Here is a 24,237-nt window from a genome sequence, read left to right on the forward strand (position 1 = left end):
CAGTCACATTACTAATCCAACATTTTTTACACAGAAGATGCCTGGAACGCGCAGCCAGTGCTGGTGATGGAGGCAGATACAATAGTGGCGTTTAAGAGGCTTTTGGATAGGCACATGGATATACAGGGAGTGGAGGGATATGGATTACGTGCGGGCAGATAAGAGTAGGTCTTGGCATCATTTTCCGACACAGATGCGGTAGGCTGAAGAGCCTGTTCCTGTGCTGTAGACTTAGCTTGTAGAGATATAATGTGGAGGCAGGCCCTTTGCTTCACCGAGTTCACGCCAACCAGCAATCACCACAAACATTAGCACAACCCTACACACCAGGGAGAGTTAACAATTTTACAGAAGCCAATTAGCCGACAAACCTGCATGTCTTTGGAATGTGGGAGGAAACCAGAGCACCCGGAGAAAACCCGCACGGTCACAGGGAGAACGTAAAAAACTCTGTACAGACAGCACCCGTAGTCGGGATCAAACCCGGATCTCTGGCAATGCAAGGTGGCAACTCTACCGCTGCGCCACCGTGCCGCCCCTGTGTATTGTTCTATGTCCGATGTTCTAAATGTATTTGAAGGGATATATATGCCAGCATTGGAAAAAACTTATTGATCAGTACGGGTGTCGGAGGTTATGGGGAGAAGGCAGAAGAATGGGAGAGATAGATGAGGCATGATTGAATGGCAGAGTAGACTTGATGGGCCAAATGACCTAATTCTACTCCTATCCCTTATGACCTTATGAAAGGAAGAAAAACTCTACCAGGTTCCAAAACATTGTGGTTCCCATCTCACTGATAAGTGTGACTACAGGTAAGATTACAAACGTGTCCAATGTACTGTAGAAATAATTGCATGGACATCTTAACTTATGGCTTCAGCAACTTCTTCTTGGTTACACATTTCAGTTACTATTTGGATCACATCTTAATAGGATGTAACAATTACATATGAAAAATCAAAGGACAGCTTATATCGAGTGTCTTTATAGTAAAAATCCCCTGCGGTGATTCCCAGCAGAGCAGACAGATTAAAAAAAATGACCTTGAATCCACGATTGCAGACTGAGTGATATCCTGACCAGAGCAATTAGCAAGCGGCGTTCTATTTCATTACTGAGAAATATGCGGCAGACACTCCTGGCTTTGCAGTTTCAGGCACAAAATCACAACAAATTTAAAATTATAATTTAAAATCTCATGCTAAGATTCAACACTTTTATTTCTTTGAGGAATATTTTTAATTGATGAATGCAATACTAGCCAACTACCTATTTTCTTTTTCTAATTAGCTCAGGAATAATTTCTGTGGCTTTGCCTCCAAGCATGTTGCCATGAAACGTCCCCTGCACCGTCACCAAGTCTAATTATGTGTCCAAGTATTTTTCTAAAGCTCGACAGTTTTAAAATGATTTACTTTCTGTACGGTGTAGTGATCTGCCAACTTTATTAAGGAGGATGCGGTGACTCAAGACGTCAACACTTTCTTCTGATCTTTTCAGACATACATTTCCTTCTTCACTCTTGGAAGCTGGGGGATGATACCTAAGGCCTTAAATAAGGCCGTAAAATAAGATAAGGCCTTAAAAGCATTCAGTCACTCTACACCTCCATCCCCCACCAGGAAGGCCTTAAAGCCCTCTGTTTCTTCCTCGACCACAGAACCATCCAATTTCGCTCTACTAACACTCTACTCCGCCAAGCGGAGCTGGTCCTCACCCTCAATAACTCCTTTGACTTCTCCTGCTTCCTCCAAGTCCAAGGCGTAGCCATGGGCACCCGCATGGGCCCCAGCTCTGCCGGCCTCTTTGTAAGGTATATCGAACAATCCCTGTTCCAGGCATACACTGGCCCTATCTCCGAACTCTATCTCCATTATATTGATGACTGCATCGGTGCTATCTCCTCCACGCAGAACTCACGGACTTCATCAACTTCACCACCAATTTTCATCTTGCACTCAAATTTTCTTGGACCATCTCTGACACCTTCCTCCCCTTTCTTGATCTCAGTCTCGATCACAGGAAATAGACTATTGACTGACATCTATTACAAACCTACTGACTCCTACAACTATCTCGACTACACTTCTTCCCACCCTGCTTCCTGCAAAGACTCTATCCCCTACTCCCAATTCCTCCGTCTACGCTGCATCTGCCCCCAAGATGAGATGTTCCATACTAGAACATCCGAGATGTCCTCATTCTTTAGGGATTGAGGGTTCCCCTCTCCCATGATAGATGAGGCCCTCACTCATGTCTCCTCGGTATCCCGCAGCTCCGCCCTTGCTCCCCCTCCCCCTAGAAGGAACCTCATTGAAACAATACAGAATAGTGAATGGCTTGGATAGGGTGGATGTGGAGATGATGCTTCCACTAGTGGGAGAATCTAGAACTAGAGGTCAGAAAAATAGGACATCCTTAATACGGGCGCTGTCCGCAGAGTTTGCACATTCTCCCTGTGACTGCGTGGGTTTTCCCTGGGCGCTCCTGTTTCCTCCCACATTGACGTGCAGCTTTGTAGGTTAAATGGCTTCTGTAAATAGTCTTTAGAATAGAATTAGTGCACGGGTGATCGCTGGTCGGCATGGACTTGATGGGCTGAAGGACTTGTTACCACACCGTATCTTTAAACCTCCTTCCTCTCACCTTAAGCCCACACACTCCAGGTTTGGACAGCTCTAACCATACTCTGCCTATCTTCCCTGTCTCTGCCTCCCTTCATTTTCTGTGCACTCTGAATTCTACCATGCGCCTTGGCGGTTGGATGTGGAGTGGGTGTGGAACTCACCCCCGCACTGCGTGTAGGAGCCTCAGTGATGGGTAGGCGGTCTGCACGTGGATCTTGTGCTCAATGATGAGGTTGTTCACCCACTCGACACGCTCCTCTCCCCCTTTGGCCATGAACGCTGGGATCCAGAGGATGGCGCTGTCCAGCATCTTCAACCGGTGCAACAGTTTCTCCTTCCACGTCTCGTTCTTCAGATCCTCAAATGCACGCTGCACCACCGAAGGATTCATCGTCACCAAATCGGTCTTCTGGCCAACATCCTGAGCATACACTTCCACTGGGGCAAGGTTGCATCTAAAAACAAATTAGGTTGCAATGTTACCGTATGCTGTTTTTACAACTCTGATCTGAGACCAGCATTGTGCTAGAATATAAGGTGGTATCTTTAGTTTAGTTTATTGTCACGTTTTGTCACGATTTTTTGTTTAATTTAGAGATACAGCGCGGAACAGGCCCTTCGACTCGCCAAGTCCGCGCCAACCGGCGATCCCCGCACACTAAAGGGCCTGTCCCACTTTCACGACCTAATTCACGACCTTTTTTACTCGTGGACATTTTTCATCAGGCTAGAAAAACGCCCAGACCTACTTGATGCCACGAGTACCTACGACTAGCATCACGACCTATTACGACCTACCTACGACCTCGTGACGACCATGCTGCGAGTATGACTCAAGGGCAAACTCGGCAGAGGTCGTGAATTGGGTCGTGAAAGTGGGACAGGCCCTTAACACTATCCTAAACACACTAGGGACAATTTACCATTTTTTTACCAAAGCCAATTAATCTACAAATCTCTACGTCTCAGGAGTGTGGGAGGGAACGAGCTCCCGGAGGACACCCACGCGAGCACAAAGAGAACCTGCAAACTCCGTACGGACAGCGCCGGTAGTCAGGATAGATCCTGGGTCTCTGGCACTGTACGGCAGCAACTCTACCTCTTGTTGCGTGCGAACCAGTCAGTGGGAAGACTATACATGATTACAATCGAGCCGTCCACAGTGTACAAATACAGGATAAAGGGAATAACGCTTAATGCAAGATAAAGTCCAGTAAAGTCCGATTAAGGACAGTCCGAGGGTTTCCAATGAGATAGATGGTAGCTCAGGACCGCTCTCTAGTGGTGAGAGGACGGTTCAGTTGCCTGATGCCAGCTGGGAAGAAACTATCCCTGAATCTGGGGGTATGCGTTTTCATACCACTGTCAATCTTGCATGATGTGAGAATTGGTTTAGATTGGTTAAGTTTAGTTTAAATATACAGCGCGTAAAGAGGCCCTTCGGCCCACCGAGTCCGTGCCAACCAACGATCCCCACACATTAACACTACCCTACACACACTAGGGACAATTTACATGTATACCAGGCCAATTAACTTACAAACCTGTACGTCTTTGGAGTGTGGGAGGAAACCGAAGATCTCGGAGAAAACCCACGCAGGTCACGGGGAGAACGTACAAACTCCGTACAGACAGCACCCGTTGTCGGGATCGAACCTGGGTCTCCGCCGCTCTAAAGCAGCAACTCTACTGCAGCACCACATGGTGTTGACTGATCAATTCCCATAATCTATAGAATCTACATGAAAACATAGAACTGATGGCTCGAGCCAAACTTCAGGATGCAAGCGAATAATCTAGCCTGAAGCCCCAGTGAAGCACAGTGGGAGTGCTGTGTTACCAACAGTGCTGCTGTTCAGCAAAGGTATTAAAGTCTCACTTCTTTGCTTCAGTGAACATTGACTGTCACATGCACTATTTGCGGAAGGAGTTGAAAGCTTTAAGGAATGGGCTGAACATCCTGAAAAAATAACAACATCTATTAACCTGCCATTCACCTCACTCTCGTTGGACTTAATGAAACCACTAATGTCGTTCGTGTCTTTTAACTTTTCCTCTTTTAAAATTCCTGTAACTAAATTCTTAAAGTTAGGAGTCTCTCTGTTAAAGGCCAACTTTTAATTTCAACCAGAGTTTTCAAGAGGTACCCAAGTGCTTAGGTATAATGCTGGAGTAACTCAGCGGGACAGGCAGCATCGGGTCGAGTTGATCTGTTTACCAAAAATGAATTTGACTGTACCTCGGGACAGGCACCAAGAAAGTGCCATTGAACATTGAATTCTGGTTGTTCCAATAAACGAGATTGTTGACTTTCCAGTTTCCTATTCAGCTGAAAGATTCTACTTATCAAACCATAACTGATACTGTAGCTAGCCCCAGTTCCCAGCAGTTGTCTAATCAAACCAACACAAAAATCAGACAATGTGATTCAGGGCACGGTTTCGGAACAGAATATTATTCAGGGATGCCTTCCAGGAATGGAGACGCATAGAAACATAGAAAATAGATGCAGGAGTAGGCCATTCGGCCCTTCGATCCAGCACCGCCATTCAATATGATCATGGCTGATCATCCAAAATCAATATGCCATTCCTGTTTTCGCCCCATATCCCTGATTCCGTTAGCCCTAAGAGCAATATCTAACTATCTCTTGAAAACATCCAGCGAATTGGCCTCCACCGCCTTCTGTGGCAAAGAGTTCCACAGATTCACAACTCTCTGGGTGAAAAAGTACTTCCTCATTTCAGTCCTAAATGGCCTACCGCTTATTCTTAAACTGTGACCTCTGGTTCTGGACTCCCCCAACATGGGGAACATTTTTCCTGCATCTAGCCCATCCAATCCCTTGAGAATTTTATTTTTTCTATAAGATAACCACTCATCCTTCCAAATTCCAGTGAATAAAAGCCCAGTTAACTCCTGGAATGAAGACACATCTCCAGACAAAAAGGCACGCACAGGCCCTTCGGCCCTCCCAGTCCACACCGATCAGTGGTCCCCGCACATTAACACTATTCTACACACACTGAGGACAATTTTACATTCATACCAAACCAATTAACCTACAAACCTGTACGTCTTTGGAAACCGAAGATCTCGGAGAAAACCCACACGGGTCACAGGCAGAACGTGCAAACTCCGTACAGACAGCACCCGTTGTCATGATAGAACCCGGGTCTCTGGCGCTTTCAAGAGAGAGCTAGATAGGGCTCTTAAAGATAGCGTAGTATTTCAAGAGAGAGCTAAGTAGGGCTCTTAAAGATAGCGGAGTCAGGGGATATGGGGAGAAGGCAGGAACGGGGCACTGATTAGGGATGATCGGCCATGATCACATTGAATGGTGGTGCTGGCTCGAAGGGCCGAATGGCCTACTACTGCACCTATTGTCTATTGTCTAAGGCAGCAACTCTACCGCTGCGCCACCGGGCCGTCTCTCTCGGACAAGGACGTATTGCTCTGAACTCTGTATTGGAATTACACAAAAATGCTGGAGAAACTCAGCGGGTGCTGCAGCATCTATGGAGCGAAGGAAATAGGTAACGTTTCGGGCCGAAACCCTTTTTCAGACTGATAGGGGGTGGCGGGGAGAAGGAAGGTAAAAGGAGGAGGAGGAGCCTGAGGGCTGGGGGATGGGAGGAGACAGCTCGAGGGCTAAGGAAGGGGAGGAGACAGCAAGGGCTAACAAAATTGGGAGAATTCAATGTCCATGCCCACCGGATGCAGGCTCCCCAAGCGGAATATGAGGTGCTGTTCCTCCAATTTCCGGTGTTGCTCACTCTGGCAATGGAGGAGACCCAGGACAGAGAGGTCGGATTGGGAATGGGAAGGGGAGTTGAAGTGCTGAGCCACCGAGAGGTCAGGTAGGTTCTTGCGGACCGAGCGGAGGTGTTGGCGAAACGATCGCCCAACCTCCGCTTAGTCTCACCGATGTAGATCAGCTGACATCTAGAGCAGCGGATGCAGTAGGTGAGGTTGGAGGAGATACAGGTGAACCTCTGTCCCACCTGGAATGACTGCTTGGGTCCTTGAATGGAGTCGAGGGGGGAGGTAAAAGGACAGGTGTTGCATTTCTTGCGGTTGCAATGGAAAGTGCCCGGGGAGGGGGTGGTACGGGAGGGAAGGGAAGAATTGACAAGGGAGTTGCGGAGGGAGCGGTCTTTGCGGAAGGCAGACATGGGGGGAGATGGGAAGATGTGGCGAGTGGTGGGGTCACGTTGGAGATGGCGGAAACGACGGAGGATTATTTGTTGTATTTGCCGGCTGGTGGGGTGAAAGGTGAGGACTAGGGGGACTCTGCCCTTGTTGCGAGTGCGGGGATGGGGAGAGAGAGCAGTGTTGCAGGGTATGGATGAGACCCTGGTGCGAGCCTCATCTATGGTGGCGGAGGGGAATCCCCGTTCCCTGAAGAATGAGGACATTTCAGATGTCCTGCTGTGGAACGCCTCATCCTGGGAGCAGATGCGGCGTAGGCGGAGGAATTGGGAGTAGGGGATGGAGTCCTTACAGGAGGCAGGGTGGGAAGAAGTGTAGTCCAGATAGCCATGTGAGTCAGTATTGGAATTATTCTGTTCCCAACGCCTACATCTGTCTAATGTTGGATACCTCAATCAGGCCATTCTTCAGCCTTCCCATTCTCCAGATCATCTACTGACCAGTTTTTCTGGTTGGAATCATTTCCAAATTTGGTATAATTCTCGTTAATCCTTTCCATACTGTCTCCAACAGCTCTGTGCCCTTACTGTGATGTAGGGGAACTATTCACCATGTTGGCTGCAACCTTATCATGACCGGCCTACTTTTCAATTCAATTCTTCTAAAAATAAATACCAGCCTTTAAAAAAAAAATCTCATTAATCTCCTTTCCGACTTTTACACTGTGCTAAATTAACACAGAATAATCAACTAACATGGTCATGGGTGGGGTGGATCGGTCCACTTGTAAATGATATCTGATAACAATTACTTCCCTGATCTGTACCCCAGTTACATTGTGATCAGTTCATTAAATACCCCCACCCCCTCACCTGTATCCACCCAGGGGCGGAAATCGCTATCAAAACATGGGGGGGGGGGGGGCACAATTTCTTGCCGCCACGCGCACATTAGCACACACACTCGCGAGGCTTTGGAGGCTTCCGCCGTGGGCCCTGTGGACGGTAACATCGGGAGCTGACCTGGACGGTGACCGACTCCGAACTCCAGCAATAGCAGCTTCGTCCGCCCCGAATCGTGGGGCTTCAATCGGCCCGTTAGCGGGGCCTTTCATTGCCCCGTGGGGGCTTCAACAATGGGAGCCTCGATCGCCTCATCGCAGCAATTTGACCGCGGGGCGATGGAAGAACCGGCGGCCGATTTTAAGCCGCGCCGGGCCGGGCAATGAAAGGCCCCGCGAACGGGCCGATTCAAGCTCCGCTCTATGATCTTTGCTCCACCAAGATGTCTCCCTCCTCCAATCACCGCGCTCTATCCTCAGTCCCACCCCACTACTTCCGCTTCTGACTGACACCTCCCTCTTGCAATCATCGCACTGAATCATCATAGTTCCCCCTCCCCGCCTGCTGACTGACGTCTCTCTCATCCAATCGGCACCCTCGATCATCACTACCACCCCCATTGTCTTGCGGAAAGCGGAGATTTTTAATAGATTTTTTTTTCACCGAGATTCAAAATCCAGATTACAAAACATGGGGGGGATTGTCCCCCACCTCTCAAAACAGGATTTCCACCCATGTCCCACTTATCACTCACCTGGTTTTGTCCAGCCCCCACCCTCCTCCCTCACCACAATCAGTTTGAGGGGTCCCAACCTGACTATCTACTGTGTGTTCCTCCTTTCTGGCTTTACAATTTATTCCTCATTTCTTCTTAATTGACAGCCTTTTCTCTCCTTTTTGGCACTATCTTTTGTCCACTCATCTGTCAATCTAATCCACTTCATGTGTATCCACCTATCCCTTGCCCGTTCCCCTTCCATCTCCAGAGATGCTGTGTGATCCGCTGAGTTACGCCAGCACTTTTTTGATTTGTAAACCAGCATCTGCAGTTCCTTGTCCCTACCTTACTCTGAAATACGCTAAAGAATGGCAGAGTAGACTTGATGGGCCGAATGGCCAAATTCTACCTATGACACCTGTAAATAGTCCCTAGTGTGTAGGATAGTGCTAGTCTAGCCAGTGATTGCTGATCGGTGTGGACTTGGTAGGCTGAAGGGACTGAATTTGGCCATTCGAGCCCATGAGTCCACTCTGCCATTCTTTCGACTTTAGACTTTAGAGATACAGCATGGAAACAGGCCCCTTGTCCCAATGAGTCCGCGTCAACCAACATTCACCCCGTACACTTGTACTATCCTACACACTAGAAACAATGTACAATTTTACAGATGCCCATTAACCTATAAACCTGTTCATCTTTGGAGTGTGGGAGGAAACCGGAGCACCCAGAGAAACCCCACCCAGTCACAGGGAGAACGTACAAACTCCACACAGACTGCACCCGTTGTCAAACCCGGATCTCTGGCGCTGTACGGCAGCAACTCCACCCCATTCTATCATGACTGATCTATCTTTCCCTCTCAACTCCATTCTCCTGCCTTCTCCCCATAAACCTTGACACCTTTCCTAATCAAGAATCTATTATTCTATAATCTATAATCCTTTGCGGCCGTCATACATCCTTGTCGCAACTGACTTTCCAACCTCTCACAAGCAAATTTCACAAACATACTTTTGATGATTTTGTCCAGATCATTCGAGTAACCTATAAAAAGCTGAGACCCCAGCACCAATCCTGGTGGCACACATTATCTATCTTGTAGACTGAGAAAACATCTGCCTGCTGTTTATCACCCATTAGCCAGCTGTTCTATCCATTACAAATCAGCATATATATTATTTTAGATTAAATAAGTGCTAAGTGATTTTTCTGATTTCACTACTCTCCAGAGGGATGTATTACCTTGTATGCAGGCAGCATCCGTGGAGACAGGAGCATAGTTAACATTGAGGGCTGATGAAGGTTTCTCGACCTGAAACATCAACCTGAAAAATCACCCATTCCTTTTCTCCAGAGATGCTGCCTGACCCGCTGAGTTACTCCAGCATTTTGTGTCAATCTTCGGTGTAAACCAGCATCTGCAGTTCCTTCCTACACATTTTGTCTGCTCTGCTGCAAAACCTCCTCAAGGTACGCCGACTTTGAAGAAGTTCTCCTCCTCTCTCCGAACAGTCTGACCAAAGGTCTCAAGCCCCTAACGCCAACTCGGAACAGCTGCCTGACCTGCTGAGTTAAAGCCCTGTCCCACTGTACGAATTCATTCCAAGAATTCTCCCCGTGTTTGCCCTGATTCGAACTCGGAGATTTACGGTAATGGTCACTCATCGGTACTCGGGGCTCTCGTGGACATTTTGCAACATGTTGAAAAATCTTCATGAGTCTTCCCGAGCTTACCTGCCGTTAGCGAGTCTTCCCGAGTACCTGTCGTTAGCGTTACGAGCCGCTAAGAGACGTCCCCGCTACGTTCATTCTCCGAGCTTACCACGAGTTTAATTTTTTTTTAAACTCGGCAGTGCACTTGAATGAACTCGTACAGTGGGACAGGGCCATTATTCTGGCATTTTATGTCTATCTTTAACATTTAGGTCAATAATTTCTCAGCAGACTGGAGTGAAAAATAGTATTTGCTTCTAAATCTTCTCAGTTTGGATGAGGAGAGAAGTGAAAACAGTTAAAGTACAGGTCAAGGACAGTCAGACTTGACTCAGAACTGCTGTAGCTTTGGGAGCAACAACAGCAGCAGGAGCTTAGCAAGAGATACGACTGATTGGCTCTAGCCCAAGTGGGAGGAGAGAAGTGAAAACAGTTAAAGTACAGGTCAAGGACAGGCAGACTTGACTCAGAACTGCTGTAGCTTTGGGAGCAACAACAGCAGCAGGTTTCTTAAATGTGTGAGCGTAGAGACAGAGGGGTGTAAAATGAGGGTAGAAGCAATAGGTAGCAAGGTGAAAAGTAAAAGTGGCAGGCCGGAAAATCCAGGGCAAAAATCAAAAAGGGCCACTTTTCAACAAAATTGTATAAGGGGTAAGAGTGTTGTAAAAACAAGCCTGAAGGCTTTGTGTCTCAATGCAAGGAGCATTCGTAATAAGGTGGATGAGTTGAATGTGCAGATAGCTATTAATGACTATGATATAGTTGGGATCACGGAGACATGGCTCCAGGGTGACCAAGGCTGGGAGCTGAACATCCAGGGATATTCAATATTCAGGAGGGATAGAGAGAAAGGAAAAGGAGGTGGGGTAGCGTTGCTGATTAGAGAGGAGATTAACGCAATGGAAAGGAAGGACATTAGTTTGCAGGATGTGGAATCGGTATGGGTAGAGCTGCGAAACACTAAGGGGCAGAAAACGCTGGTGGGTGTTGTGTACAGGCCACCTAACAGTAGTAGTGAAGTTGGAGATGGTATCAAACAGGAAATTAGAAATGCGTGCGACAAAGGCAAAACCGTTATAATGGGTGACTTCAATCTACACATAGATTGGGTGAATCAAATTGGCAGGGGTGCTGAGGAAGAGGATTTTTTGGAATGTATGCGGGATAGTTATCTAAATCAACATGTAGAGGAACCAACGAGAGAGCAGGCTATTTTAGACTGGGTATTGAGTAATGAGGAAGGGTTAGTTAGCAGTCTTGTTGTACGTGCCCCCTTGGGCAAGAGTGACCATAATATGGTTGAGTTCTTCATTAGGATGGAGAGTGACATTGTTAATTCAGAAACAATGGCTCTGAACTTAAAGAAAGGTAACTTTGAGGGTATGAGACATGAATTGGCCAAGATTGACTGGCAATTAATTCTAAAAGTGTTGACGGTGGATATGCAATGGAAGACATTTAAAGACTGCATGGATGCACTACAAAAATTGTTCATCCCAGTTTGGCAAAAGAATAAATCAGGGAAGGTAGTGCATCCGTGGATAACAATGGAAATCAGGGATAGTATCAAAGCGAAGGATGATGCGTACAAATTAGCCAGAAAAAGCAGCATACCGGAGGACTGGGAGAAATTCAGAGACCAGCAGAGGAGGACAAAGGGCTTAATTAGGAAAGGAAAAATAGATTATGAAAGAAAACTGGCGGGGAACATAAAAACTGACTGCAAATGTTTTTATAGATATGTGAAAAGAAAGAGATTAGTTAAAACAAATGTAGGTCCCTTGCAGTCAGAAACGGGTGAGTTGATCATGGGGAACAAGGATATGGCGGACCAATTGAATAACTACTTTGGTTCCGTCTTCACTAAGGAAGACATAAATAATCTGCCGGAGATAGCAGGGGACCGCGGGTCAAAGGAGTTGGAGGAATTGAGTGAAATCCAGGTTAGCCGGGAAGTGGTGTTGGGTAAATTAAATGGATTAAAGGCCGATAAATCCCCAGGGCCAGATAGGCTGCATCCCAGAGTACTTAAGGAAGTAGCTCCAGAAATAGTGGATGCATTAGTAATAATCTTTCAAAACTCTTTAGACTCTGGAGTAGTTCCTGAGGATTGGCGGGTAGCAAACGTAACCCCACTTTTTAAGAAGGGAGGGAGAGAGAAAACGGGGAATTACAGACCAGTTAGTCTAACATCGGTAGTGGGGAAACTGCTAGAGTCAGTTATTAAAGATGGGATAGCAGCACATTTGGAAAGTGGTGAAATCATTGGACAAAGTCAGCATGGATTTACAAAAGGTAAATCATGTCTGACGAATCTTATAGAATTTTTCGAGGATGTAACTAGTAGCGTGGATAGGGGAGAACCAGTGGATGTGGTGTATCTGGACTTCCAGAAGGTTTTCGACAAGGTCCCACATAAGAGATTAGTTTACAAACTTAAAGCACACTGCATTGGGGGTTCAGTATTGATGTGGATAGAGAACTGGCTGGCAAACAGGAAGCAAAGAGTAGGAGTAAACGGGTCCTTTTCACAATGGTAGGCAGTGACTAGTGGGGTACCGCAAGGCTCAGTGCTGGGACCCCAGCTATTTACAATATATATTAATGATCTGGATGAGGGAATTGAAGGCAATATCTCCAAGTTTGCGGATGACACTAAGCTGGGGGGCAGTGTTAGCTGTGAGGAGGATGCTAGGAGACTGCAAGGTGACTTGGATAGGCTGGGTGAGTGGGCAAATGTTTGGCAGATGCAGTATAATGTGGATAAATGTGAGGTTATCCATTTTGGTGGCAAAAACAGGAAAGCAGACTATTATCTAAATGGTGGCCGACTAGGAACAGGGGAGATGCAGCGAGACCTGGGTGTCATGGTACACCAGTCATTGAAAGTGGGCATGCAGGTGCAGCAGGCAGTGAAGAAAGCGAATGGTATGTTAGCTTTCATAGCAAAAGGATCTGAGTATAGGAGCAGGGAGGTTCTACTGCAGTTGTACAGGGTCTTGGTGAGACCACACCTGGAGTATTGCGTACAGTTTTGGTCTCCAAATCTGAGGAAGGACATTATTGCCATGGAGGGAGTGCAGAGAAGGTTCACCAGACTGATTCCTGGGATTTCAGGACTGTCTTATGAAGAAAGACTGGATAGACTTGGTATATACTCTCTAGAATTTAGGAGATTGAGAGGGGATCTTATAGAAACTTACAAAATTCTTAAGGGGTTGGACAGGCTAGATGCAGGAAGATTGCTCCCGATGTTGGGGAAGTCCAGGGCAAGGGGTCACAGCTTAAGGATAAGGGGGAAATCCTTTAAAACCGAGATGAGAAGAACTTTTTTCACACAGAGAGTGGTGAATCTCTGGAACTCCCTGCCACAGAGGGTAGTCGAGGCCAGTTCATTGGCTATATTTAAGAGGGAGTTAGATGTGGCCCTTGTGGCTAAGGGGATCAGAGGGTATGGAGAGAAGGCAGGTACGGGATACTGAGTTGGATGATCAGCCATGATCATATTGAATGGCGGTGCAGGCTCGAAGGGCCGAATGGCCTACTCCTGCACCTAATTTCTATGTTTCTATGTGTCATCGACCTGCCAAGTTAACTCTGCTCCTCTCTCCATAGATACTTCCTGAACTGCTGGGGTTTTTTCAGCTTTTATTTCACATTTCCGGTAGCTGCAGCTTTTTTTGCTTTCCAACGTGTACCATCCCCAAGTTATTACCTTATCACAAACTCATGTGAGTCAATCTCTCGCCCACATCCACTGTTCAGCAGAATCCCAGAGTTTCCCACAATGGCGCACTGTTTGAAGTGCTTGTTCTTCATTGGCGATGTCCTTGGTAATAGCTCGTACAGGCTAGAGGATATATTCAGAGTCCTGTCCCTGTCAAAAATATAATGAATGATATCTCCCGGCTTCAGTTTGCCTTTCAGCACGGAGATGTCCTTCTCTGCATCCAGAAACCTCAGAATATCTTTCCTACAAATGGAAAGATAACAATCAGCATTAAGTGGAGAGGATATTCAGGATAACATTATCACACTTGGATTCCATGAGAAGATGTAACACAAAATGTTAGATTACAAGCAATTCATCTGGGTTTTTCTATGTTATAGAGCAGTGGTTCTTAACCTTTTTGGCACCAGTACGCGCATACGTGAACAAAATACTGTATGTGGTGTGTACCATTGTTAGGTTTCTAAACATGGGCTCAACAAATTGATATGTTATTTGTGTCCCCTTCATGACCCCTGGCAAAGCCCCAAACGACCCCCTTAGGGGGGGGTCACCACCCGCAGGTTAAGAACCACAGTTATGGAGAGTCATACATGGAAACAGGGGATCGCTGGTCGGTACGGGCTAGGTGGGCCGAAGGGCCTGTTTCCGCGCTGTATCTCTAAAACTAAAAACTAAATTAAAGCTCGCTAGATTCCACTACTCATCTGCACACCAAGCGAAACTTACAGTGGCCAATTAACCTGTCAACCCACACATCTGATCGGGGATTAGTATCAGCAACTGAACCATCCTCCCCACAACTAGAGATCAATCCTGAACTACTATCTAAGTGAGTTCATGAGTGATAGGAGCAGAATTAGGCCATTCGGCCCATCAAGTCTATTCTGCCATTCAATCATGGTTGATATATCTCTCCCTCCTAACCCCATTCTCCGGCCTTCTCCCCATAACCCCTGACACCTCTATCTACCTCATTGGAGACCCCCAGACTATCTTTGATCGGACTTTCCTGGACTTGCATTAAACGTTATTCATGTTGTACCATTAATCATGAATCCGTACATTTATGACCGAGATGAGAAAAACATTTTTCACACAGAGAGTGGTGAATCTGTGGAATTATCTGCCACAGAAGGTAGTTGAGGCCAGTTCATTGGCTATATTTAAGAGGGAGTTAGATGTGGCCCTTGTGGCTAAAGGGATCAGGGGGTATGGAGAGAGGGCAGGTACAGGATACTGAGTTGGATGATCAGCCATGATCATATTGAATGGCCTACTCCTGCACCTATTTTCTATGTTTCTATGTTTCTATGTGGATGGCCGATTGTAATCATGTAATGTCTTTCCGCAGACTGGTTAGCACGCAACAAAATCTTTTCACTGCGCTTTGGTACTAATGACAATAAACTAAACTCGACTGTAAGGGATATGGGGAAAGGTAGGTGTTGAGATTTAGATTGCAGATTTACTGGAGTATGGATCAGTCTCAAGGAACGAAATGACCTTCCGCAGCTCCGTCACCTCTTTGTTCAAGAAGCCGTGACATTTGCCAGTTTTTAAACACAAGGAACTGAAGATCGTGGTTTACAGAAGAAGAAACAAAGTTCTGGAGTAACTCAGCGGGTCAGGGCAACATCTCTGGAGAAGTGGAACTGGTGACTTTTACAGTCGACACCCTTCTTCAGACCAAGAGTCAGGGAGAAGGAAACTGGAGGTATGAAAATATTCAGGATCTCTGGAGGACATGGATAGGAGAGGGTTTTGGGTCGAGACCCATCTTCAGACTGGCCAGTTTTTTTTATTGTCCACTAGAGGACTCTGTCATAGAGAGACCCTGCAGTACTGTCCAGAGAAACTATTGGAAAGACAACCATTAATCCAAAGCCCAATGTTGAACCAAATCATCATTAATTGCTGCTTACACCTTATCTAGTGCTTGTCTTCCGATTCTGGGTGTGATAATCTGGGGGGGGGGGGGGTGTCACGATAGTATGGGTGATTAGTACGGTGGTTAGTACGGGTGTCAGGGGCTATGGGGAGAATGGGGTTAGGAGGGAGAGATAGATCAGCCGTGACTGAATGGCAGAATAGACCTGATGGGCTGAATGGTCTAATTCTGCTCCTATCACTTATGAATTTATGAATTTCAGTCAGGTTGTAGATTGATTGACTAGAACTTTGCCAAGGGTTGAAGGGGGGGGGGGGGGGGGGGGGGGAGGCTGGAATTATTATACCTGCATAGACTGGAAAATATTAATATGTATATGCAGCATTTATTTACACAGAAGTACCATGCATGGAATCCAAAAGTTACTGATGGATCACACAAATTGGAGATTCTGTCCCTGGAATTTAAAAGGTTAAATGAGAACTGAATGATGTTTTTTTTCATGTAATTAGGCCTAATTGGATGTAGTGAGAGAACCTATTAAGGAATCCAGGCGTAGTGGCGGAGTTCAAAAATAAGAAGCTTTAGTGAGACACGAAACGCTTCAACGCACAGGATTCTCTGCATTAATTAGGCTGAAGAAGATATGCGAAGCACCAATCAATCTGCTGGAGAACATCGAAGAAACTGCAGATGCTGGAATCTTGAGCAAAAGCCAACGTGCTGGAGGAACTCAACGGGTCAGGCAGCATCCGTGGGGGGAAAATGGACAGTCGATGATTCAGGTCAAGACTCTTCCTCCAGACTGAGCACCACGAATCAAACCCACATGGTCACAGAGAGAACGGTCAAACTCCACATAGACAGCACCCGAGGATGGGATCGAACCTGGATCTCTGACACTGTGTGGCAGCAGCTCGACCAGCTGTGCCACTCTGCTGCCCTATGACTGAAGAGCAATGTGAATATATTTTGATATATATTTTCTATGTTTAAAAAAATATATTAAACAACATATATCTCTGGGCGTTCTGATATTGGGAACAGGAGATATATCTGTTACCCTCGTTAGTTTACTCATGGAAAACTAGATATGTCCTGGAGTTTGGGCAACTGCAGTGCAACTGATCTTGGGCTGACTGCTGGAATGAAGAGGTTGTCACAGGTGGAAAGGTTGAGCCTATTCTCCCTGGGGTCGAGAAGAATTAGAGATGATCTCACTGAACCACTCAAAGATCCTGAGCAGTCTTGATAGGGTGGATGATTCCCCCAGAGATGGACTAATCCCAGGATAACAAGTCAACTACTTAAAGGGCCTGCCCCACTTTCATGACCTAATTCACCACCTCTGCCGAGTTTGCCCTTGACTCATACTTGCAGCATGGTCGTCACGAGGTCGTAGGACGTCGTAGGCAGGCCGTGATGCTAGTCGTAGGTACTCGTGGCATCAAGTAGGTTGGGGCGTTTTTCTAGCCTGATGAAAAACGTCCACGAGTAAAAAAGGTCGTGAATTAGGTCGTGAAAGTGGGACAGGCCCTTAAAGCTGAGACGAGGAGCAATTATGTCTGAAGAAGGGTCTCGACCCGAAACATCACCCATTCCTTCTCTCCAGAGATGCTGCCTGTCCCGTTGAGTTACTCCAGCATTTTTGGTCTATCTTCAGCAATTTCTTCAATGAGCATAGCAAATCTTTGGAACTCTCTACCCAAGAGAACTGTGGACCCAGATTCATTCCATTATGAGGGGTTGCCTGCCTGGAAAATCTTTCATGTCGCGATCGTCACCTAACTAATGGGGGCCACGGTGACGCAGTGGTAGAGTTGCTGCCTTACAGCACCGGAGACCTGGGTTCAATCCTAATTACAGGTGCTGATGGCACAGAGTTTGTACATTCTCCCCGTGATCGCGTGGGTTTTCTCCGGGTGCTCGGGTCTCCTCCCACTCCAAAGACGTGCGGGTTTGTAGATTAATTGGCCTCTGTAAATTGCCCCTAGTGTGTACGGTAGAACCAGTGGACAGGTGATGGTCAGTGTGAATGGTGAGCTGAAGTGCCGGTTTCCCTGCTGTATCCCTGAAGACCAAAACCCATCACACCGCATACCATTGGAACATGGGAGGAAACACAAAGGAAATCCACAGTGTGGGTCACAGAGAGAAGGTGCAAACTCTGCCAGGGCAGCACACACCGCTACGCCATCATGCCACCCATCTAACCATTACATTTGCCTTGTGATACAATGATATAACATGGCTTCAGATCCTGGCGACTCTGTGCAATGCTGTCCCAGAGGACGATCTACTCTCATCCACTATCATTTCTCCGCTCTTTTAAATCCCCATTAGTTTAGCCTGGTGGTCAGTGGAGTCCACGCCGACCCACCAATCACCCGTTTGCACTAGCCCACTAGTTCTATGTTAGCCCACTTTCTCCACCATTCCTTAAACACTCGGCGGCAATTTACAGAGGCCAATTAACCTACAAACCTGCGCTTCTTTAGGATGTGGGAGGAAACTGGAACAGTCACGGTGGCGCAGTGGTAGAGTTGCTGCCTTACAGCGAATGCAGAGGGTTCGATCCTGACAACGGGTCCTGTCTGTACAGAGTTTGTGCGTTCTCCCCGTGACCTGCGTGGGTTTTCTCTGAGATCTTCGGTTTCCTCCCACACTCCAAAGACGTACAGGTTTGTAGGTTAATTGGCTTGGTAAATGTAAAAATTCTCCCTAGTGTGTGTGTAGGATAGTGTTAACGTGCAGGGATCGCTACTAAACTAAACTAAAGCCAGAGGAAATCTCGGGAGAACGTGCAAACTCCACACAGATAGTCCCGAGGTCGGGATTGAACCTGGGCTGTTGGCGCTGCAAGCCAGCAGCTCTACCAACTGCGCCACTGCGCCGCCCATGGCTGAATGTACTTGTGCAAGGTTTGATATATAGCACTATTGTACAGTATTTCATTGAATAGCACGCAAACAAACACTTTTCACTGTGGAAGCAAGGAACTGCAGATGCTGGTTTACACAAAATTGCTGGAGTAACTCAGCAGGTCAGGCAGCATCTCTGGAGAAAATGGATCGGTGACATTTCGGGTCGGGACCTTTCTTCAGACTGATTGTTGTGGGGGGGGGGGAAGCTGAGAGAGAGGAGAGCAAGGACAAAATGTAGCAGATAATTGGTGGACACAAGCCTGTATTCACCTATTACCTCCCATGCTTTGTCCTGCCTCTCCTCTCCCCCAACCTTTCTTCCCCCCCCCCCCCTCACCCCCTACAATCAGTCTGAAGAAGGATCTTAACCCGAAATGTCACCTATCCACGCTTTTCACTGTACCTCAATGTACCAATACCTATAACCATAACTGGAATGCTTGGAAGGATCAGCTGTTACAGGTGGCAGACCCTTACCTTATCCGTGCCGTCAGTGTGGCGTTAAGCTTCCACTTTGGTACCTGTGGTTCGATGATCTCCAGATTCCCAGTCACTGGCCCTGTGCTGGATGAGATGTCTGTGATCGCCTCTCCCCTGAAGAAACCACAAAGACTGATGTAAGTAACTGAACCATTACTGTAAAGGGGCTGTCCCACTGCGTGGACCTCATTTGTGAGTTTGGAAGAGTTTTAAAAAGTGTCATGGTCGTGTTGTATCACCGAAGTTGAACACCTCCTACGACCCCCTTCGACGATGTAGAGAACCTCCTACGAATATGTAGAAGACCTCCTTCGACTATGTTGAAGACTAGCTTCAACTAGCTTCGGGAACATTGGACACCGAATAGTGGAGAGTGAAGACGACCACCTTCGACTACCTTTGACTATACTAACACTATCTACGACCACCTTTGACTACCTTCGATTGCCTTTGATTACCTACAAATAACATGCCGACCTACTACGACCTACTTCGACTAAACCTATGAGTAAAAAAATATCTATTTTTTTCCATGCTGACCTTTTTTTACTCGCGGACAATTTTCAGCCTGCTAAAAAATACTCCTCAACCAAACTGAGGCCTCGAGTACGCGGGGACTACCCTCGAGCATGAAGGAGAGTTACATTGACATCCTAGGACCACGTGTCGACCATGCTGCGAGTATGAGTCGAGGGCAAACTCTTCTGAACTCGCAAATGAGGTCCCCGCAATGGGACAGGCCCTTAATGATGACATTTAATCGTGCGAAGTAAAACTGCGATGACATTTCTCGAGAGGGACATCAGGTTAACTGAGGAATATCTCAACCCACGGGACATCAATGCCATGCTGAGACAATTGTATCTTATACTGTACCTTCAGGGCCATAGATTACCAACAGAGCTAACCAGTAAATAAAAAGTATTAGAAATAGATAAAGCAGTCAAGGAACTGCAGATGCTGGTTCACAAAAAACCCACAAATTGCTGGAGTAATTCAGTGGGTCAAGCAGCATCTTTGGAGAACATGGATGGGTGGCGTTTCAGGTCAGACCCTTCTTCAGACTGAGTTAGTCCAGCACCTTGTGTCTATCTTTGGTATAAACCAGTCTCTACAATCCTTTGCTTCTACTATAAGGAAATAGAAGCAGATTTAGGCTAGGATAGAATTAGTACCCTATTCATAAGTGACAGGAGCAGAATTAGGTCATTTGGCCTATCAAGTCTACTCCACCATTCAATCAAAGCTGATCTATCTTTCCCTCTTAACCCCATTCTCCTGCCTTCTCCTCATAACCCCTGACACCTGTACTAATCAAGAATCTATCTATGTCTGCCTTAAAAATATCCATTGATTTGGCCTCCACAGACCCGTGGCAATGAATTCCACGGATTTACCATCCTCTGAAGAATAAATTCTTCCTCATCTCCTTCCTAAAGAAACGTCCTTTAATTCTGAGGCTATGGCCTCTAGTCCTAGACTCTCCCACTAGTGGAAACATCCACTGTCCAGACCTTTCACTATTCTCCCAGTTTCATGGCCTGTCTCAGGTTTATCAGAAACGCTGTATCTCCAAACTAAACCCAAAACGTCACTTGTCCATCTCCTCGACAGATGTTGTGTTACTCCAGCGCTTTGTGTTTTACTCCAGATTCCAGCAGCTGCAGTTCCTTGAGTCCTCTCCTAACTGTTGTTGTTCTCCTCAGCTCCCTGGCTGATGATTCCCAAGTCTGGTCTTTCATGCCCAAGAGGAGTCAGCAGCAGAGTGGGAAGAGAGTCGACAAGGAGCAGCTGGGAGAAGAAGCAATTATTAAAACTATTTTGATGACAATTAAAACTAATTGGCATCTCGCGGTTACACCATTCTGATGCACACTAACGGCTGCAATAGCAACTTTTGCAACCCCCTATCAGTCTGAAGAAGGGTTTCGGTCCGAAACGTTGCCTATTTCCTTCGCTCCATAGATGCTGCTGCACCCGCTGAGTTTCTCCAGCGTTTTTGCGTACCAGCAACTTTTCTTTGCTCTGTTTTAGTACATTTGACATTAAAGCAACAATAAAACACTATGTTATGGAGATGTACAAAATCATGAGAGGAATAGATCAGGTCGATGCACAGAGTCTCTTGCCCAGAGTAGGGGAATCGGGAACCAGTGGACATAGGTTTAAGGTCAAGTCAACGTTATTTCTATAGCATATTTAAAAACAACTCTCGTTGACCAAAGTGCTTTACATCAGAGCAGGTACTAACGTGCTACAAAGGTGAGGGGGAAAGATTTAATAGGAACCCGAGGGGTAACTTTTTTTTATACAAAGGGCGGCGGGTATATGGAACGAGCTGCTAGAGGAGGTAGTTGAGGCAAGTATTATCGCAATGTAGACAGGTAAATGGATAGGATTGGTTTAGAGGGATATGGGTCAAATGCAGGTGGGACTAGTGTAGCTGGGACATGTTGGTCGGTGTGGGCAACTTGGGCCGAAGGGCCTGTTTCCACGCTGTGTGACTCTAAGACTCAAAGACACTCTTGACTCTCGACTAACTGGGCTGATGTGCCTGGACTAGAGGAAAGATGAGGCAGCACGAGCCTGGACATCGCACTTTCCCTGACCTTAAAAATAAAGCACGTTGTCCAAATAAAGAGTCCAATTATTCTGTCACACGCCGGGGTCGTGACTGAAGCTCTTGCAGCTGGAAGAGTGGAGTTACACATCCAAATAAGGTTTTGCTACCAGTTTATCTGTGAGTATTCCACAGGGAGTCTGTCTGATTGATGGGAGCAGGAGGTATAATTTCTGGATGAGGGGCCAGCATCAATGCACATTCCCTTGCAGCTTGGGGTTTGATGGCAGTGCTTGGCGCTGGTCAGGTCAGGTCGGGGAGAGGTCCCCCCCCCCCCCCCCCCCGCCATGGGTACCATGTAATCCCGCGCTACCTGCTCCATGGTCGGATAGTCGGCGACTAAACCGTCTCCCCCACCTGGTTTGCCAGGTGAGGAGGGGGCTGTGGACCCCCAGCAGGACCAAAAACAAGACCTGTCAAAGGGCGGATGAGCTTCTAGCGAGCCAACGGCCATCCACACTTCAGTAGTGTAATCATGTATAGTCTTCCCACTGAATGGTTAGCACACAACGTTTTTTTACCCTCCGCCACCATAGATGAGGCTCGCACCAGGGTCTCTTCCATACCCCGCAACACTGCTCTCTCTCCCCATCCCCCCACTCGCAACAAGGGCAGAGTCCCCCTAGTCCTCACCTTTCACCCCACCAGCCGTCACATACAACAAATAATCCTCCGTCGTTTCCGCCACCTCCAACGTGACCCCACCACTCGCCACATCTTCCCATCTCCCCCCATGTCTGCCTTCCGCAAAGACCGCTCCCTCCGCAACTCCCTTGTCAATTCTTCCCTTCCCTTCCCTCCCGTACCACCCCCTCCCCGGGCACTTTCCGTTGCAACCGCAAGAAATGCAACACCTGTCCCTTTACCTCCCCCCTCGACTCCATTCAGTCATTCCAGGTGCGACAGAAGTTCACCTGTATCTCCTCCAACCTCATCTACTGCATCCGCTGCTCTAGATGTCAGCTGATCTACATCGGTGAGACTAAGCGGAGGTTGGGCGATCGCTTCGCCGAACACCTCCGCTCGGTCCACAAGAACCTACCTGACCTCCCGGTGGCTCAGCATTTCAACCCCCCCTCCCATTCCCAATCCGACCTCTCTGTCCTGGGTCTCCTCCATTGCCAGAGTGAGCAACACCGGAAATTGGAGGAACAGCACCTCATATTTCGCTTGGGGAGTCTGTATCCTGCGGGCATGAACATCGAATTCTCCCAATTTTGTTAGCCCTTGCTGTCTCCTCCCCTTCCTCAGCCCTCGGGCTGTCTCCTCCCATCCCCCAGCCCTCGGGCGCCTCCTCCTCCTTTTTCTTTCCTTCTCCCCGCCACCCCCTATCAGTCTGAAGAAGGGTTTCGGCCCGAAACGTTACCTATTTCCTTCGCTCCATAGATGCTGCTGCACCCGCTGAGTTTCTCCAGCATTTTTGTGTACCTAACGTTTTTTTACTGCACCTTTAGTTTAGTTTAATTTAGAAACAGTGCGGAAACAGGCCCTTCGGCCCACCGGATCCGTGCCGACCAGCGATCCCTGCACATTAACACCATCCTACACCCACTCGGGAAATGTTTACATTTATCAAGCCAATTAACCTACAAACCTGTACATCTGTGGGATCTTGGAGAAACCCCATGCAGGTCACGGGGAGAACGTACAAACTCCGTACAGACAGCGCCCGTAGTCGGGATCCAACCCAGGTCTCCTGCGCTGCATTAGCTGCAAGGCATCGAATCTACCGCTGCGCCACCGTGACCCGTCAGCCTGAAGAAGGGTCTCAACTTGAAACGTCACCCATTCCTTCTCTCCAGGAATGCTGCCTGTCCTGCTGAGTTATCCCAGCATTTTGTGCCTATTTACAAGAATGATCCCAGGTTTGAGTGTTGAGCGTTTGATGGGTCTCTGCCTGTATTCACTACAGGTTAGGCGGATGAGGGGGCACCTCATTGAAACTTACCGAATAGTGAAAGGCCTGGATAGAATGGATGCGGAGAGGATGTTTCCACTAGTGAGGTCATAGCCTCAGAATTAAAGGGTGTACCTTTAGAAAAGAGATGAGGAGGAATTTCTTCAGTCAGAGGGTGGTGAATCTGTGGAATTCATTGCCATGGATGGCTGTGGAAGCCAAGTCAGTGGGTATTTTCAAGGCGGAGATTGATGGGGTTGAGAGGGAAAGATAGATCAGCCATGATTGAATGACGGAATAGACTTGATGGGCGGAATGGCCCAATTCTGCTCCCAGAACCTATTACCATGCTTCCTCGGGTCCCGTTATATCATTTGGACCGACTATGCTCCTCAACCCCCGCATCTCTCTGTAATCAGTCTGAAGTAGGGTCCGGACCCAAAACATCACCTATCCATGTTCCCCAGAGATGCTGCCTGAACTGCTGAGTTACTTCAGCATTTTGTGTTTTTCCCCAGGAGCTGTGATCTGATCCTGATGTTAATCTCCCTGCCCTGATGTGTACAAGTTCAAGGAATATTTGTGCCAACTTTAAGCAACACCTGGGGTGGCACGGTGGCACAGCGGTCTGATCGCC

The 24,237-nt window shown here is 47.3% G+C and overlaps 1 protein-coding gene across 4 annotated transcripts in view; it reads right to left on the reverse strand.

The window, feature by feature from the left end:
• The window catches only part of st8sia2 (ST8 alpha-N-acetyl-neuraminide alpha-2,8-sialyltransferase 2), a 37,104-nt gene that overhangs the window by 1,432 nt on the left and 11,435 nt on the right, over positions 1 to 24,237 (reverse strand). For all 4 annotated transcript variants that reach the window (XM_033050153.1, XM_033050151.1, XM_033050154.1 and 1 more), the window contains exons 3-5: positions 19,081 to 19,197; positions 13,774 to 14,031; positions 2,792 to 3,085 (exon numbers count right to left, since the gene is read on the reverse strand). In XM_033050153.1, coding sequence (XP_032906044.1) covers positions 2,792 to 3,085; positions 13,774 to 14,031; positions 19,081 to 19,197 — 669 coding nt within the window. The remainder of the gene's footprint in view (positions 1 to 2,791; positions 3,086 to 13,773; positions 14,032 to 19,080; positions 19,198 to 24,237) is intronic.

This window comes from Amblyraja radiata, chromosome 34 (genome assembly GCF_010909765.2).
Source record: "Amblyraja radiata isolate CabotCenter1 chromosome 34, sAmbRad1.1.pri, whole genome shotgun sequence".
Lineage (NCBI taxonomy): Eukaryota > Metazoa > Chordata > Chondrichthyes > Rajiformes > Rajidae > Amblyraja > Amblyraja radiata.